We start from the raw sequence: 12,594 nt of genomic DNA on the forward strand, positions 1-12,594 counted from the left end.
GATATTTTTTGTCATCAATATTGTCTTAAAGGATCAAATATTTGATCAAAATCTCTACAATTATTATTGGTGATCATAGATATTATATTTTTATAAAGATGGTTAATTATTATATTACCAAAAAAAAAAAAAAAAGATAGCTGTTATATGGGGGGTAATTTTACAAAAAGCGTACTATTATAAAGTTGGCTATTACTGTTATCGGTGGTTTTAGAGAAGTATAATATAACATAAAAATTTGGTTCCGAAAAAACTTGACTGTTATAGAGAGTTGCTGTTATATGTGGATGCCGTTATAGAGAGGTCTGACTATATTTTTCTTTGTATCCTCTCTAATCTAACAAACTAATTAATAAGGCAAGATAAAATAAAACAAAGATAATATCCATAATCATAATCAATAGTATAATCTTTAATGAAAAAAGTACACACGAAAATGTTGGAGTAGGAGCATTTAAATATTAAAATTGCAATATTAAAGTGCATTATATATGTCTTGTCACGTTAGTGGCCATAAATTAACAAGAAATTGATGGTCTAATTAACTCAAGTCATTATCTCCTACTAGTTATCCCACTAACACCTCAAATTACTATCAACTTTCTTGACATTTACTTGTCGAAGAAATCCTATATATATATACATGATGTTTTATTCCTTATGTTGTGTAGATGAGAAGTGGATGAAGAGTCGATGTGTACATGAAATAACATTGTATTGTTAAGGCCGTTGTAGTGAAAGAGAGGGTTGAGAAAAAGAAGAATATTTTTAAGTCTCCAACTTATACACTACAAACCAGCGTAATTTTAAATTGGAGAAAGGTGTTTTTATTAGTGAAGCGTTGAACTTTTTCAACTACAATCGGAAATGTTTGAATTATACGATGTTCGGATCGTTATATCCCTATACATGTTTCGTAGCTTATATTACTCGACCCGGTTGAAAATTAACCGCATTGGGCTTGAATCTACTTAAAGAGATCAAAATATTCGCCCATCAACATGAATATTTAATTATTATTTTTCTTTATTTTATTTTTCAAACTGTAATTGTGGTATTTTCACCAACAAAAAGTGAAAAAAGAACGTGCAAGTAAATGGGAGAGAAAATTAGGTTTCTACTAATATAAAATGAGAATTACCTTATTCATCATCAAATATTTAGTACGTACACCACCAATAATCAATTTTATTACATGATAGAAAAACAAAGACATGAATTTTGAAGCTATAAGTTATACAAACGAAGTAATAAAATCAGTAATAAGCACAATATTTTTCTATATCCCCTCATTAGATGTGCTAAAAGATTAGTTAAATTTGGGCTATGGAATTCAACACATAGGCACATCGGGAGGGGGAGGTAGGAGTTTTTGTTGGGAGCCTTTTCCATCTTTGACAATGAATGCCATCTCCATTCCCCAGCTCGCATGACGCTCAAAATGGCAATGCATGAACCACACTCCTGTCCCATAAAAAAAAAAAGAAAAAAAAAAAGCATATTGTTAGAGAAAGAATTCGAATTATGCGCACTAACAACATTATATTATCAGTATAGTTTAATTTATCTGATCATGACGTAATGTGTCATTTATCATGTTTTTCAGGTTACAAAAATCCATGGGTAATATACAAAGCTGAGTTTAACTTCTAAATATAACTATGGATAACCGTTTATAAAAAAAATGTGATTAGTTTGTAAAACTTTTTACATTGTCAAAAACTATTAAAGAAAAAGTTGAGATTGTTGACCCTTCCAGCTTTTCTTAACTTCAATCTACTCAACTCAAAACTAAAATGGTTTCATTTCAGATGTGCCATGAGTAAAAAGGATCCATTTATGCTCAATACGTAATAAGATTTTTGACGTTTTAGTTTTGACTAGATCAACATGCTTTAGCAAGTGGCAATAAAATTTGCACCGTTAGTAGAAAAAATAGCTCATGAAAATATGACTCGCTCAACTCACCTAGGCCTAGCTAAGGTTGACACATCAATTATTAACTTAGCCAATTTTGACCTATGAAAAAACCTATCAAAATAATTTTTTTGTTTGATAATTGGAACAAAAATTAAAGAACAAATAAAGAAAATAAAATTTGGTAAAAGTTGGACGGGTTAATGACTCATCCTCTTATTAACTCAAGTCATTTTGACCCGCCAAATTCAGCCCGCCTATTGGATGCCTCTAGCTCTAAGTAGTATTAACAGTAAATGATAATGTAGACAAAGATGATCAAACTTAAGTAATTTGACCAATATACCTGGATTATCAGCTTTAAATCTGATGGCAGCCCATCCATTCCTAACAACAGCAATAGTGTTCTGAAGAGGAGGATCAACAAGATTGTACTTCAAAGGGTCTTTATCCTTGTCAAAATTTCCAAAGCCTGATCCAACAACATAAAAACTATATCCATGCAAATGAATTGGATGATCAATTCCACCTAAAAGACTAGTTCCTTGCAAAACAATCTCTACATTTGATCCATATTCAAGAACGTGGACCTCCGTTCTACGATCAGGACGTTGCAATTCCACAGGAAGAGAATCACCCGTAAAATTAAAATTAAAAGGCGGAAAACTAGGAAATTCATCTTGATAAACCCCTTTAATGTTCTTGTAATAAGCTCCTAATATGTCAATACGAGGAACAATGAAGCTTATGTTGTTCACACTAGCAGAAAATCGGTCCCCGTTAGGTCCATCACACGATTCATTTTTGCACGGTATTGTATTTACCGAAAACGTGAACAATAAATTGGTAGTAATGTTTAAGGGCACGTTCACCGGGTGTTTTTTATCGGCTAGGCTTTTGAACGTCCTCGTGAAATTAAACGATGCATTTGTATCGTTGTAATTCGGAAGATTATTTGGGAAAATTGGCCGTGATGAAGGGGTGTAATTTCCGCGATACTGGAGGATGGCGGTGGTGGTTGTGCTATCAAATTCAACTCCGTCGACGCTATTATAAGCCTTAGCAGCCATGTAATAGTGATTAGGGTTTTGATTAGCTTCGAGCAAAACATCGATAGTTTGGCCCGGTGAAATAGTGATGTAATTAGTTTTGAATGGTTTTACATAGGCACCATCCGTTCCTACGACGGTGAGTTTATGATTTGCAACGGAGAAGAACATGAGATTGTTCATTACGGCGTTCACCATTCTGAGCATATAAGTCTTGCCTTTCTCCACTGTTAGCTTGAATGTGTCTGTTCAAAAGAGAACAAATTCATCATCAAAGCTACGAGATCATTAGTTACACAATATAATTATATTATTCGTCCAAAATAAGTGAAATTAATAACCTTAAAATAAGGCAAACGACATCATAAAATGTTAAATTGTATTAATAGTGTAAAGTCCTTTTCTTATTAATGTATATATGCTCAATTCTTTTAACATGCTTTGCATTTAAAACTCACAAATCTATCTGTCGAGAAAAAGCAATCCATTGACTATTTTGAATTGTGTGAAAATACATGAATACTTTGACTCTTCTCCTTACTCTTTTGACCCTACATCACGCGGTTAGGCTTTGAAAAGTTATATTATAAACTTAAATGTTCCTACAACCTGCTTCTTTCTAAATTTTATTATAATATTCTAAAATTAGACTCGTAAGGTTAAAATGATATACTTGCCAACAGATCAAACAAAATTTAACAAAGACAAGGGTTAATATTACTATTATATTTTAATTTACCATTTTTTGAGCAAGGATATAGGTCTCCTGGTTGACCATTTATAAGAAAAGCATCAGCCTTTTTAGCGTCTCCTCCACCTGCAAGAAACTCATTCACCATCGCTTGTACATCCCTCTTCCACCACTCCCCTGTATTTTGGACAATGTTAAAGATTAATTACAGTTGGTAAACAAAAAGTAACACGAAGTTGACTTAAATGGCCTAAGTAAAATAGTAGTATATATATTACTACCTAATATGATGGGTACTTCGGTGGCAGGTTTAGGGAAAGGATACTTAGTTTTGTATGCAGGACGTATAACAAGGGCACCATTGACAGTGGCTCTTGACCAATCACTATGTGCATGCCACCACAGGGTTCCTTCCTCGTCTGAAAGTTTAATCTTTTGGCTGAAGTTAGTGCCTGGTCGAATTGGGCATTGAGTAATATATTCAGGTCCGTCTGACCATGGATATCTAGGTTGTTTCACTCCATGCCTGCAATTTTTAATTCGCAATTTATTAGTATACGACTTATATTTTTTGTTTGCTTAACAAAATCAATTTGCTATGAAAAAAGTATCAATGTGCATGTATTTGAAATTGTTGAAGTGTGTGATCATTGGTTGATGGTCTCATCATATACACTTCAATATGGTAACAAAATGTATAGGTCTTGGGTTAAATTAATCTTTTCACAGCCAAAAGAAGAAAAAACCATAAGAAAAGAATATGTGTGTTAATTTGGCTCATAAAAAGAGGCCCACACGTGAGGGGGCATGTTGAGAGACATACTTAATAAATTTATGTTTTCTAGCAGCCAAACTTTTATATGAGATGGTTACACTTTAACCTGCTAGTAGAGTAAACAAAGGTCTTGAGTTCGAGTTTCACCGATGTCAATTATCGAATAAAAACTCCAGATCGTGTTTGGCCCATGAAAAAGAAGTAGGCTGGCATGTACATGAGGATGCACGTTCAGAATATAATTAAGTAAATAAAAGTGTTTCTCTCAGTAACCTTTCATCAACCTTTTGATGAAATGATCACATACATCTAACAAAAATACAATTAATTAAAGAAGAACTTTTACCAATGAATTGTTATGTTTTGGCTTCCATCGTTTTGGACATTGACAACGAGTGTATCTCCCGTATTGGCATAGAGAACTGGACCTGGGAATTGGCCATTGACAGTCAAGATGTTCTTCGAGCTGCAAAGTTTTGAGTATGGAGCTTCTTTAATCTGCATGGATGGCCGAAAATATATTTGGTATGACATAAAATGTGAGTCATTCTTAATGAAACTATATGCTATATTGTTTTTGATAATTTGATCAAAATGTTTCCTATGTTATAGGAAAATAATTTACGCCAAATCGGGGAAAATATTACTTCGTTGAAGCGTGCAGGTCACTTTTCCCTTCGTAACTATTTTTATTATTGGTTTTAATCAATGAAAAAGAAAGAAAGTAAAGAGGTACTTACAACAAATCGATGATGACGAACAAAAGCTTGGGCAGGTAAAAGGCTAACTAAAAAAAGAAATCCTATAATTTGCTGAATGAAAACTTTCACTTTGAAACTCATTTTGTTCCGCAAATAAATAATATGAGATGAAAATGTGTAAAGGATCTTAGTGTATTTATAGAGGTAAAGTTACCAAAAGAGAAAAGAAGACATTGTCGTAGCAAAACTCAAAACAACTATCATTACCATTAATTAATTAGCGTTCAAAATAGTCAAGCAGCTGTTTCTCATAACGTATCTGGTTTTTTACCTTCCAAAATTTTGAACATATCCTTTCTGTCTTACAGCCAATTCTGCAAGTCAGCGCCTACTCCTGGATTCTTCTTACTTGGAAGCTAATGTTTCAAAAGTGAAAATATATAGTTTAAGGAGTTTATTCATATATACACAGATGCTGTGAAATACTTTCATATTATTGGTGTAATTTACCCATTGTAAGTGATTACTAACTACTCCATACTATAGGAGCATAGCGTGTATTTACTTTTAAATGAATTGATACTATCAACATTACTCCACTTTGTTACCGTATAAAAGTTAAACTTTTCCCAAATTTAATTATTATATGCATTAATAGCATACGTCCTTTTTTACATTGTCAGGTTAAAATGACATGCAACAATGATAATTATCTATATATGGCTAGTAAGCATAATTTGGAATCAAGAATAAAGAAATAACATACTAATTTAAAATCTACTCATAGGAACACGGTTGTACGTACTGAAGTCTACACTAAAAAAATCACTAGCTGCCCATAGTTTAAATCTGAGGTTAACAATGTTTTTTATTTATGTTTAAATCTGAAGTTAACAATGTTTTTTTATTTATTCGTATATCTCACAAGTCACAATTCATAGCACAAGAAAAAAATTGCATATTGCGCCTCGTTGAAAATCGTTTGGTCTGGCAAAGCGAGTCTGAATTTGTTCTCTTCTAATATTTCATTTAGTCAAACAATTTTTTGAAATCAAGTGGTTGTATCCTAAATAGTCTGTTAAAATTAACGCATTAAAGCACTTACTCGATTTCTAGAATTTGGTAAATTTCACTTTTGAAACCTGGTGTTGTTTTTTCTTTGTAATTTTCTTCTGGTCTGACTTTTCTCCTGATATTAATTACTACTAAAATACGCGGTTGCTTAATTTACTCGTCTTCCATCTACTCTACTTTTCTCTTGGACATATCAAGATATATCGCTTGATTTTGACATCTCAAAAGTGTAATATCTGTAGCCTTCAGTTCTATTCTAACCTAATTTTGACTGGAAAATGCTGCATGCCCAAGAAGATATCGATCCTCAGAAAAAAAAAAATTCTAATACTTGATTTTTACTTTGCTAAATGGAAAAGGTGGACAAAAATAATAGCCTAACTACAAATATGCTATCAGTTGATCTTTTCCCTTTGGTAATTTTGTTTTATTATATCATTTCAACACTTAATAATGGATCACAATTGATAAAAAAATAAAACTAAACTAATAAATTTAGTACGAAATAAGTGGCAGAATAAGAGTATGTAACCTTGAGGTAACAACAAATTGTTTGAAAAAGATCTTGAATTGGATGGAGTATGTCATAGCTATTCAATTCAGTACATATTTGACCCAGTCATTGCTATTCAATTCAGTACATATTTGACCCAATTCACCTTAATTAACTGAAATACTATATCTGATTTGTTTCATACCTATCTTTGAGTGGTTAATTCTATGTGATTTTTTCCCTAGCATAATAATGTCTCATAACAGAAAGATCCAACCAATTAACTACCATATAGTCACATGCCTTATCACAAAACCATACAAGTGCTTTCTCTCATGGATCTTCTATTGGTATAGCTAAATAATGATTAAAATTGATCTACTTTCTACTTAGAAGAAAAGAAAAAGATTTAAATTGTTCTATTTTTACTAAGATCCCCAAATTGGAGGACTCTCTCAAGTGTTAGAAGCCTTGTACATTTTTTCCTAATTGCTGGTCCTTACTTAATTGAGGAATTGACCACGCCCAGGCATCGGTCACATCTATAAGGAAGGCAATGAAGTGAGATATTTTTGCAGGATATAAGAAGTAACTAACTTATGAATATATATATATAAGCGTGATGTTAATATAGTATTTTGATATCTCCCCGCCATTTTTAGTTAACTCTAGACCCTCGGGAACTGAAATTGAAAGTAGAAAGTAGTCCATGAAAACGACTCGCTCAATCCACTCTAAGATTGAGAACCTTAGCCCATCTTAAAGTTAAGAATCATATGCGATCTAAATTAACTCACGAGAAACCTTATCAAAATATTTTTAATAAAATAATATTTTTGTTTGATATGTAATATTAGTATAAAAGAACAAACAAAGAAACTAAAAAATAGTAAGAATTGTATGGATTGAATTATGACCCGCTTTTTAGTTCATTTTAACTAACCTATTTAAGTCAAGTAAACTAATTTTGACCCGCTCAAATTCAACACACAACCCGCTTATTTGACCCTCCTGTAGGTTCAATTTCTCTTTGTAATAACCTTAAATAGCCTTTATATATCTGCATTTTCCTCAACTACTTTTTTCTGTGATTTTCTTCGAACTGGTTGACTATTTACTAAAAGCAATGTGGATAAATTAAAGAAAATCTCTCACTTTTTCCCTTTAATATTACTGCTTCAAAAATAGATCGCTGCTACTATATGAGCTACCTAATTGTCGAATGGGGAAAAGTAAATGTAGATTGTCAATCGGGTAGTAGTTATTAGGACTCTTTATTATTTGTAGTGAAAATGCTTAAATATATCATTGAACTATCAGAAAAGGTTTACTCATGCCACTCGTTAATAGTTGTCTTTGAAAAATGCCATCGTCGTTATCATTTTGGGTCATATATGCCATTAGTCACTAACAGAACTCTACTACTACCAGATTTTGCTGGGTGGCATTATCTTTTACCCTTAATTTTACGAATGACATATATGAACCATTTCGTAGTTGAGTGACATATTTGAGGTTTTTCCCAATTCATATATAAATTTCAATCTTTTCTAATTTTATCTAAGCTTATAAGGACAAGTTTATCCTTTATACTAATAACATTATTATTTTACATGGAAAAACTATGCTCTCTTATTTAATTGAATTATGGATCTAATCTTATTCTACATCCTTCACAATTTTTACGTACTTGATGTCTCTTTAAAAGATTTAAAAAACACATAAAATTTATTTAAGAAAAAAGAAGAAGATATATTTAAAAGAGAGTACACTAATGAGGTGTAGATGGGCATGGAGAGTTACATATGAGTGAAATTTTGGTGTTAATATGGTCGTGATCGAGGAGAAGGCTCAAATTGTCACACTCGTATGTATTTTTCATACCCATCTCACCTCATTAGTGTACTTTCTTTTAAACCCGTCTTTGTTTTTCTTAAAAGAATTTATGTTTTTTAAAGAATCATAAAGTGCGTGAAAAGTGTGAATGGCGTAGAATAAGATTAGATTCATAATATAACTAAATAAGAGAGTATATAGTTTTTACATGTAAAATAATAATGTTTTTAGTATAAGGGACAAACTTGTCCTTATAAGTTTGTTACTTAAAATTAGAAAATATGGAGATTTATATAGGACTTAGAAAAAGGCTCAAATATATGCCACTGACCTACGAAATGATTCATATATGTCATTCATAAAATGAAGGGTTTAGATAATGCCACGTGGCAAAATCTGACAATAGTAAAGTTTTGTTAGTGAGTAATGGCATAAATGACCCAAAATGATAATGGCGGTGGCATATTTGAGCTCAACTATTAATGAGTGGCATGAATGAGCCTTTTCTGATAGTTCGATGGCATATTTGAGCCTTTTCCCTTATTTGTATTTATCTCTTGTATATGTTGTAGTTATCCATAGAGGGTGATGTACTTATCCATGTACATGTTTTTCAATATATAAAAACAGAGGCAGACTCTAAGTATTGCAGGTTTGGAGATAGATCTGGAGTCTAAAGGGTTCAGGTTGAGTAGTATGAAGACATAGTACATGGAGTGCAAGTTCAGTGCGGTGACAAGTGAGGAGGATGTGAAAGTGAAGTTGGACTCGCAAGTCATCCCAAATAGAGGGAGTTTCAAGTACCTTGGGGCCATGATCCAAGATAATGGGGAGATTGATGAGGATGTTACGCACCATATTAGGGCAGGATGGTTGAGATGGAGGCTCGCATCTAGTGTCTTGTGTGACAAGAAGGTACCACCAAAACTTAAAGGGAAGTTCTACATATTAGTGATTAGACCGGCACTGTTATGTGGAGTGGAGTGTTGGCCAGTCAAGAACTCTTATGTCCAAAGGATGAAAATGGCGGAGATGAGAATGTTGAGATGGATGTGTGGGCTTATTCGAAGAGATAGGGTTAGAAATGAAGTTACTCGAGAAAAGATGGGAGTAGCCTCTGCGGCAGACAAGATGCAAGATGCGAGAGGCGAGACTGAGATGGTTTGGACATGTACAGTGGAAAGACACAGATGCACCGGTGAGGAGATGTGAGTGGTTGTCGATGGAGGGCTACAAGAGAGGTAGAGGTAGGCCAAAGAAGTATTGGGGAGAGGTGATTAGGCAGGAAATGGCAAGTCTCCAGCTTACAGAGGACATGACCCTAGATAAAAGGGTGTAGAGATTGAGGATCAGGATAAACAGCTAGTGGTAGGACTAGTATTATTTTCCTTCCCAATAGGATGAGTATTATTTTCATCATTCTACTTAGTATTCTCAGTTTTGCTCTGTAGTTTCTTGTCCTTGATTTCTACTACTATCTATTATTTCTTGTACTTCAAGTATTTTATTTATCTATTCCTTTTTCCAAATTGTTTATCATGGTATTTGATCTTGCATTATTTCATTTTCATCTTTGCTTTGAATTGTTTTTCCTTATCTGATTTTTTTTGCCATGCTTCTTTCTCTTGACCCGATGGTCTTTCGGAAACACTGCTCTCCACATTGTAGGGTAAGTCTTTGCGTACACATTACCCTCCTTAGACCCCACATTATGGGATTTCACTAGGTATGTTATTGTTGTTGTTGTTGCTCTAGGTATTAGTTCAGCCATTCGTAAATATTCTCATGGTATCAGATAGCCAAAAATCTATCTAATTTTTCTGTCTATTTTCCTTCTCCGAATACTATGGCGTCTTCATCTTCCGCTACAACGGTTGTTCCTTCTATTGTCACTGCTTCTATTGCAGGTTCCAGCACTCTTCCTATTATATCTTCACTTCCTCCCTTATGTAGCACTTTATTTGGTCTATCCCCTCCCATTAACATTTATTCTCACACCATACCAAATTTCAATTTTGTTGCTGCTCCTAACATCACCAATTTAGTGACCATTAAGTTAGGTTCCGTGGAGGACTATCTCACATGGCGCACTCAATTCACTTCTCTACTACTTTCTCACGAGCTTATGGGTTTCGTTCATGGCTCAATTCCTCCTCCGGCTCCCCTTCTTGGTGATACATCTAGAAATCAACGACCATACCCTATCGCTCTTGGCTAAAGATTTATCGAAGTGTTCATTCTTGGTTATTCGCAACATTATCCAGTGAAGTTCTTTTTGATGTTCATCTCCTTCCTACATCCAGAGATATATGGTTACCTTTACATCGCCGCGATATGGATGCCAGGCTAAATATATTGAGTTGAAATGCCAACTCACTACCTTGCAGAAGGATGATAATATGAGCATTGATCAGTACCTTCGAAACACAAACAAAAATAGCCAATTCTCTTGCAGCAATTAATTCACCCGTCACTTCTCAGGATCTCACTGATCATGTTTTATTAGGTCTTGGAAAAGAGTATGACACCTTTGTTCGCATCATCAGACACTTTCCTGGTCAATTATCGCTCGAAGATCTTCGCACCAAACTATTACTTTACGAGCAAAGGTTACAACGTTTCAAGGAACTTGGCTCGACTATTACGCATCAAGCTTTTGTTGCATATTGTGTTTCTACTAACACTCCTCAAGGTTCTAGCTCTCAGTTTGGCCGTGGTTAATCTTCTTGCTCCAAAGGTCGTGGTCGTGGTGGCAAAGGTCGTGGCTTTAGTGGTCGTGGGCAGCAATCACAATTCAACTCCGGCAACCATAATACACGCATTAACATAACGGGACAACCACAGTTAGGTATTAGTGGTACTTACCCTGCCTCCTATACTTCACATTATGTAAGTACTACTTTACCATCCACGGGAGTGCTTGGTTCTCACTCGTCAACTGTTATTTGTCAAATTTGTGGACCTCTCGGACATACTGCTTGACAATGCACTAATAGGTTTAATCACGCTTTTGTTGCTAATGATCTTCCTAAGTCTTTTGCGACCATGTCTATTGGTGAAATAAATGATGCTACTTGGTACCTAGATTCTGTAGCATCTGCTCACATGACTTCCTCTGAAGGTAACTTTTTGCATAAAGTTCCATACGCTGGTCATAATCGTGTTTTAGTTGGGAATGGAAAATTGCTCAATATTAGTCATATTGGATATACCCAATTTCGCTCTACCTCCCGTCCCCTTCATTTGCGTTATGTCTTTCATGTTCCTTAGTTAAAACATAATTTAATTTCAATCAAAAAGTTATGCAAGGATAATAATTGTGCTGTTAATTTTGACTCGTCTTTTGTTTCTATTAAGGACAAAGCCTCGGGTGAAACTTTTCTTCGAGAATCCAGTAGAGGCGATGTATACCCTCTTTCATCCAAGTTAGTGTGCTGTCCTCCTCAAGCTTTCGTAGCTCTACAACAATTAGGAGACGTCTGGCATCGTCGTTTGGTTCACTGTGGAGCTCGAGTTTTAGATAGTCTTAGAGACAATAATTTCATTCGTTTGCTTATTCTTTTTCAAAATAATTGTGTTTCTTGTCGCTTAGGAAAGGCACATTGTTTGCCATTTCATTTAGTAGAACATTGTAGCTATTTTCCTTTGGAGATTGTTCATTCAAACGTTTGGCAGTCAACTGTTTTATCAAACTTAGGATATCAATACTATATTATTTTTATCGATGATTTTTTCAGGTTTATATGGCTTTATCCTATGAAACATAAATCTGAAGTTTTTATGCATTTTTGTTGTCACGACCCAAATCTGACACTCAGGCCGTGACCGGGCACCTTTCGAGCTTCTACCCATAAGGCGAACCCTCTAAGCTAATCATGCGAAAATTAACGAATAAAATGAATAATACTCAGTGCTTCATAATATAAAGAAAAGTGTGGAAGCGAAATACAAATGCTGAGTCTGCCCATAAACCCCATAAAATATCTAAGTCATGAAACTACTAATTTGAATACAAAAGTACGAGATGTAGCTCGGAATACTACTAAGTCAACTAAAGA

The 12,594-nt window shown here is 34.1% G+C and overlaps 2 protein-coding genes across 2 annotated transcripts; one reads left to right on the forward strand and one right to left on the reverse strand.

The window, feature by feature from the left end:
- Positions 1–1,114: 1,114 nt before the first annotated feature.
- LOC132033807 (laccase-14-like) lies at positions 1,115–5,319 on the reverse strand. Its single transcript, XM_059423897.1, has 6 exons — positions 5,173–5,319; positions 4,779–4,930; positions 3,939–4,183; positions 3,706–3,834; positions 2,264–3,211; positions 1,115–1,464 (listed from the first exon to the last, which is right to left on the reverse strand). Exons 1-6 carry the CDS (start codon positions 5,272–5,274, stop codon positions 1,334–1,336), a joined length of 1,707 nt encoding a protein of 568 aa, XP_059279880.1. The 5' UTR covers positions 5,275–5,319; the 3' UTR covers positions 1,115–1,333.
- Positions 5,320–9,247: 3,928 nt separating this feature from the next.
- On the forward strand, positions 9,248–9,748 carry LOC132034891 (uncharacterized). The gene has a single exon (XM_059425228.1). It carries the CDS (start codon positions 9,248–9,250, stop codon positions 9,746–9,748), a length of 501 nt encoding a protein of 166 aa, XP_059281211.1.
- Positions 9,749–12,594: the final 2,846 nt, after the last annotated feature.

The sequence above is a fragment of the Lycium ferocissimum genome, chromosome 10 (assembly GCF_029784015.1).
Source record: "Lycium ferocissimum isolate CSIRO_LF1 chromosome 10, AGI_CSIRO_Lferr_CH_V1, whole genome shotgun sequence".
Classification (NCBI taxonomy): domain Eukaryota; kingdom Viridiplantae; phylum Streptophyta; class Magnoliopsida; order Solanales; family Solanaceae; genus Lycium; species Lycium ferocissimum.

Coding starts and splice junctions, on each gene's coding strand:
- LOC132033807 (XM_059423897.1), bottom strand. CDS start 5,274: ATGAGTTTCAAAGTGAAAGTTTTCATTCAGCAAATTATAGGATTTCTT. Junction 4,931..5,172: donor TTCGTCATCATCGATTTGTT/GTAAGTACCTCT, acceptor CCATCCATGCAG/ATTAAAGAAGCTCCATACTC. Junction 4,184..4,778: donor CAAAACATAACAATTCATTG/GTAAAAGTTCTT, acceptor TAAAAATTGCAG/GCATGGAGTGAAACAACCTA.
- LOC132034891 (XM_059425228.1), top strand. CDS start 9,248: ATGGAGTGCAAGTTCAGTGCGGTGACAAGTGAGGAGGATGTGAAAGTG.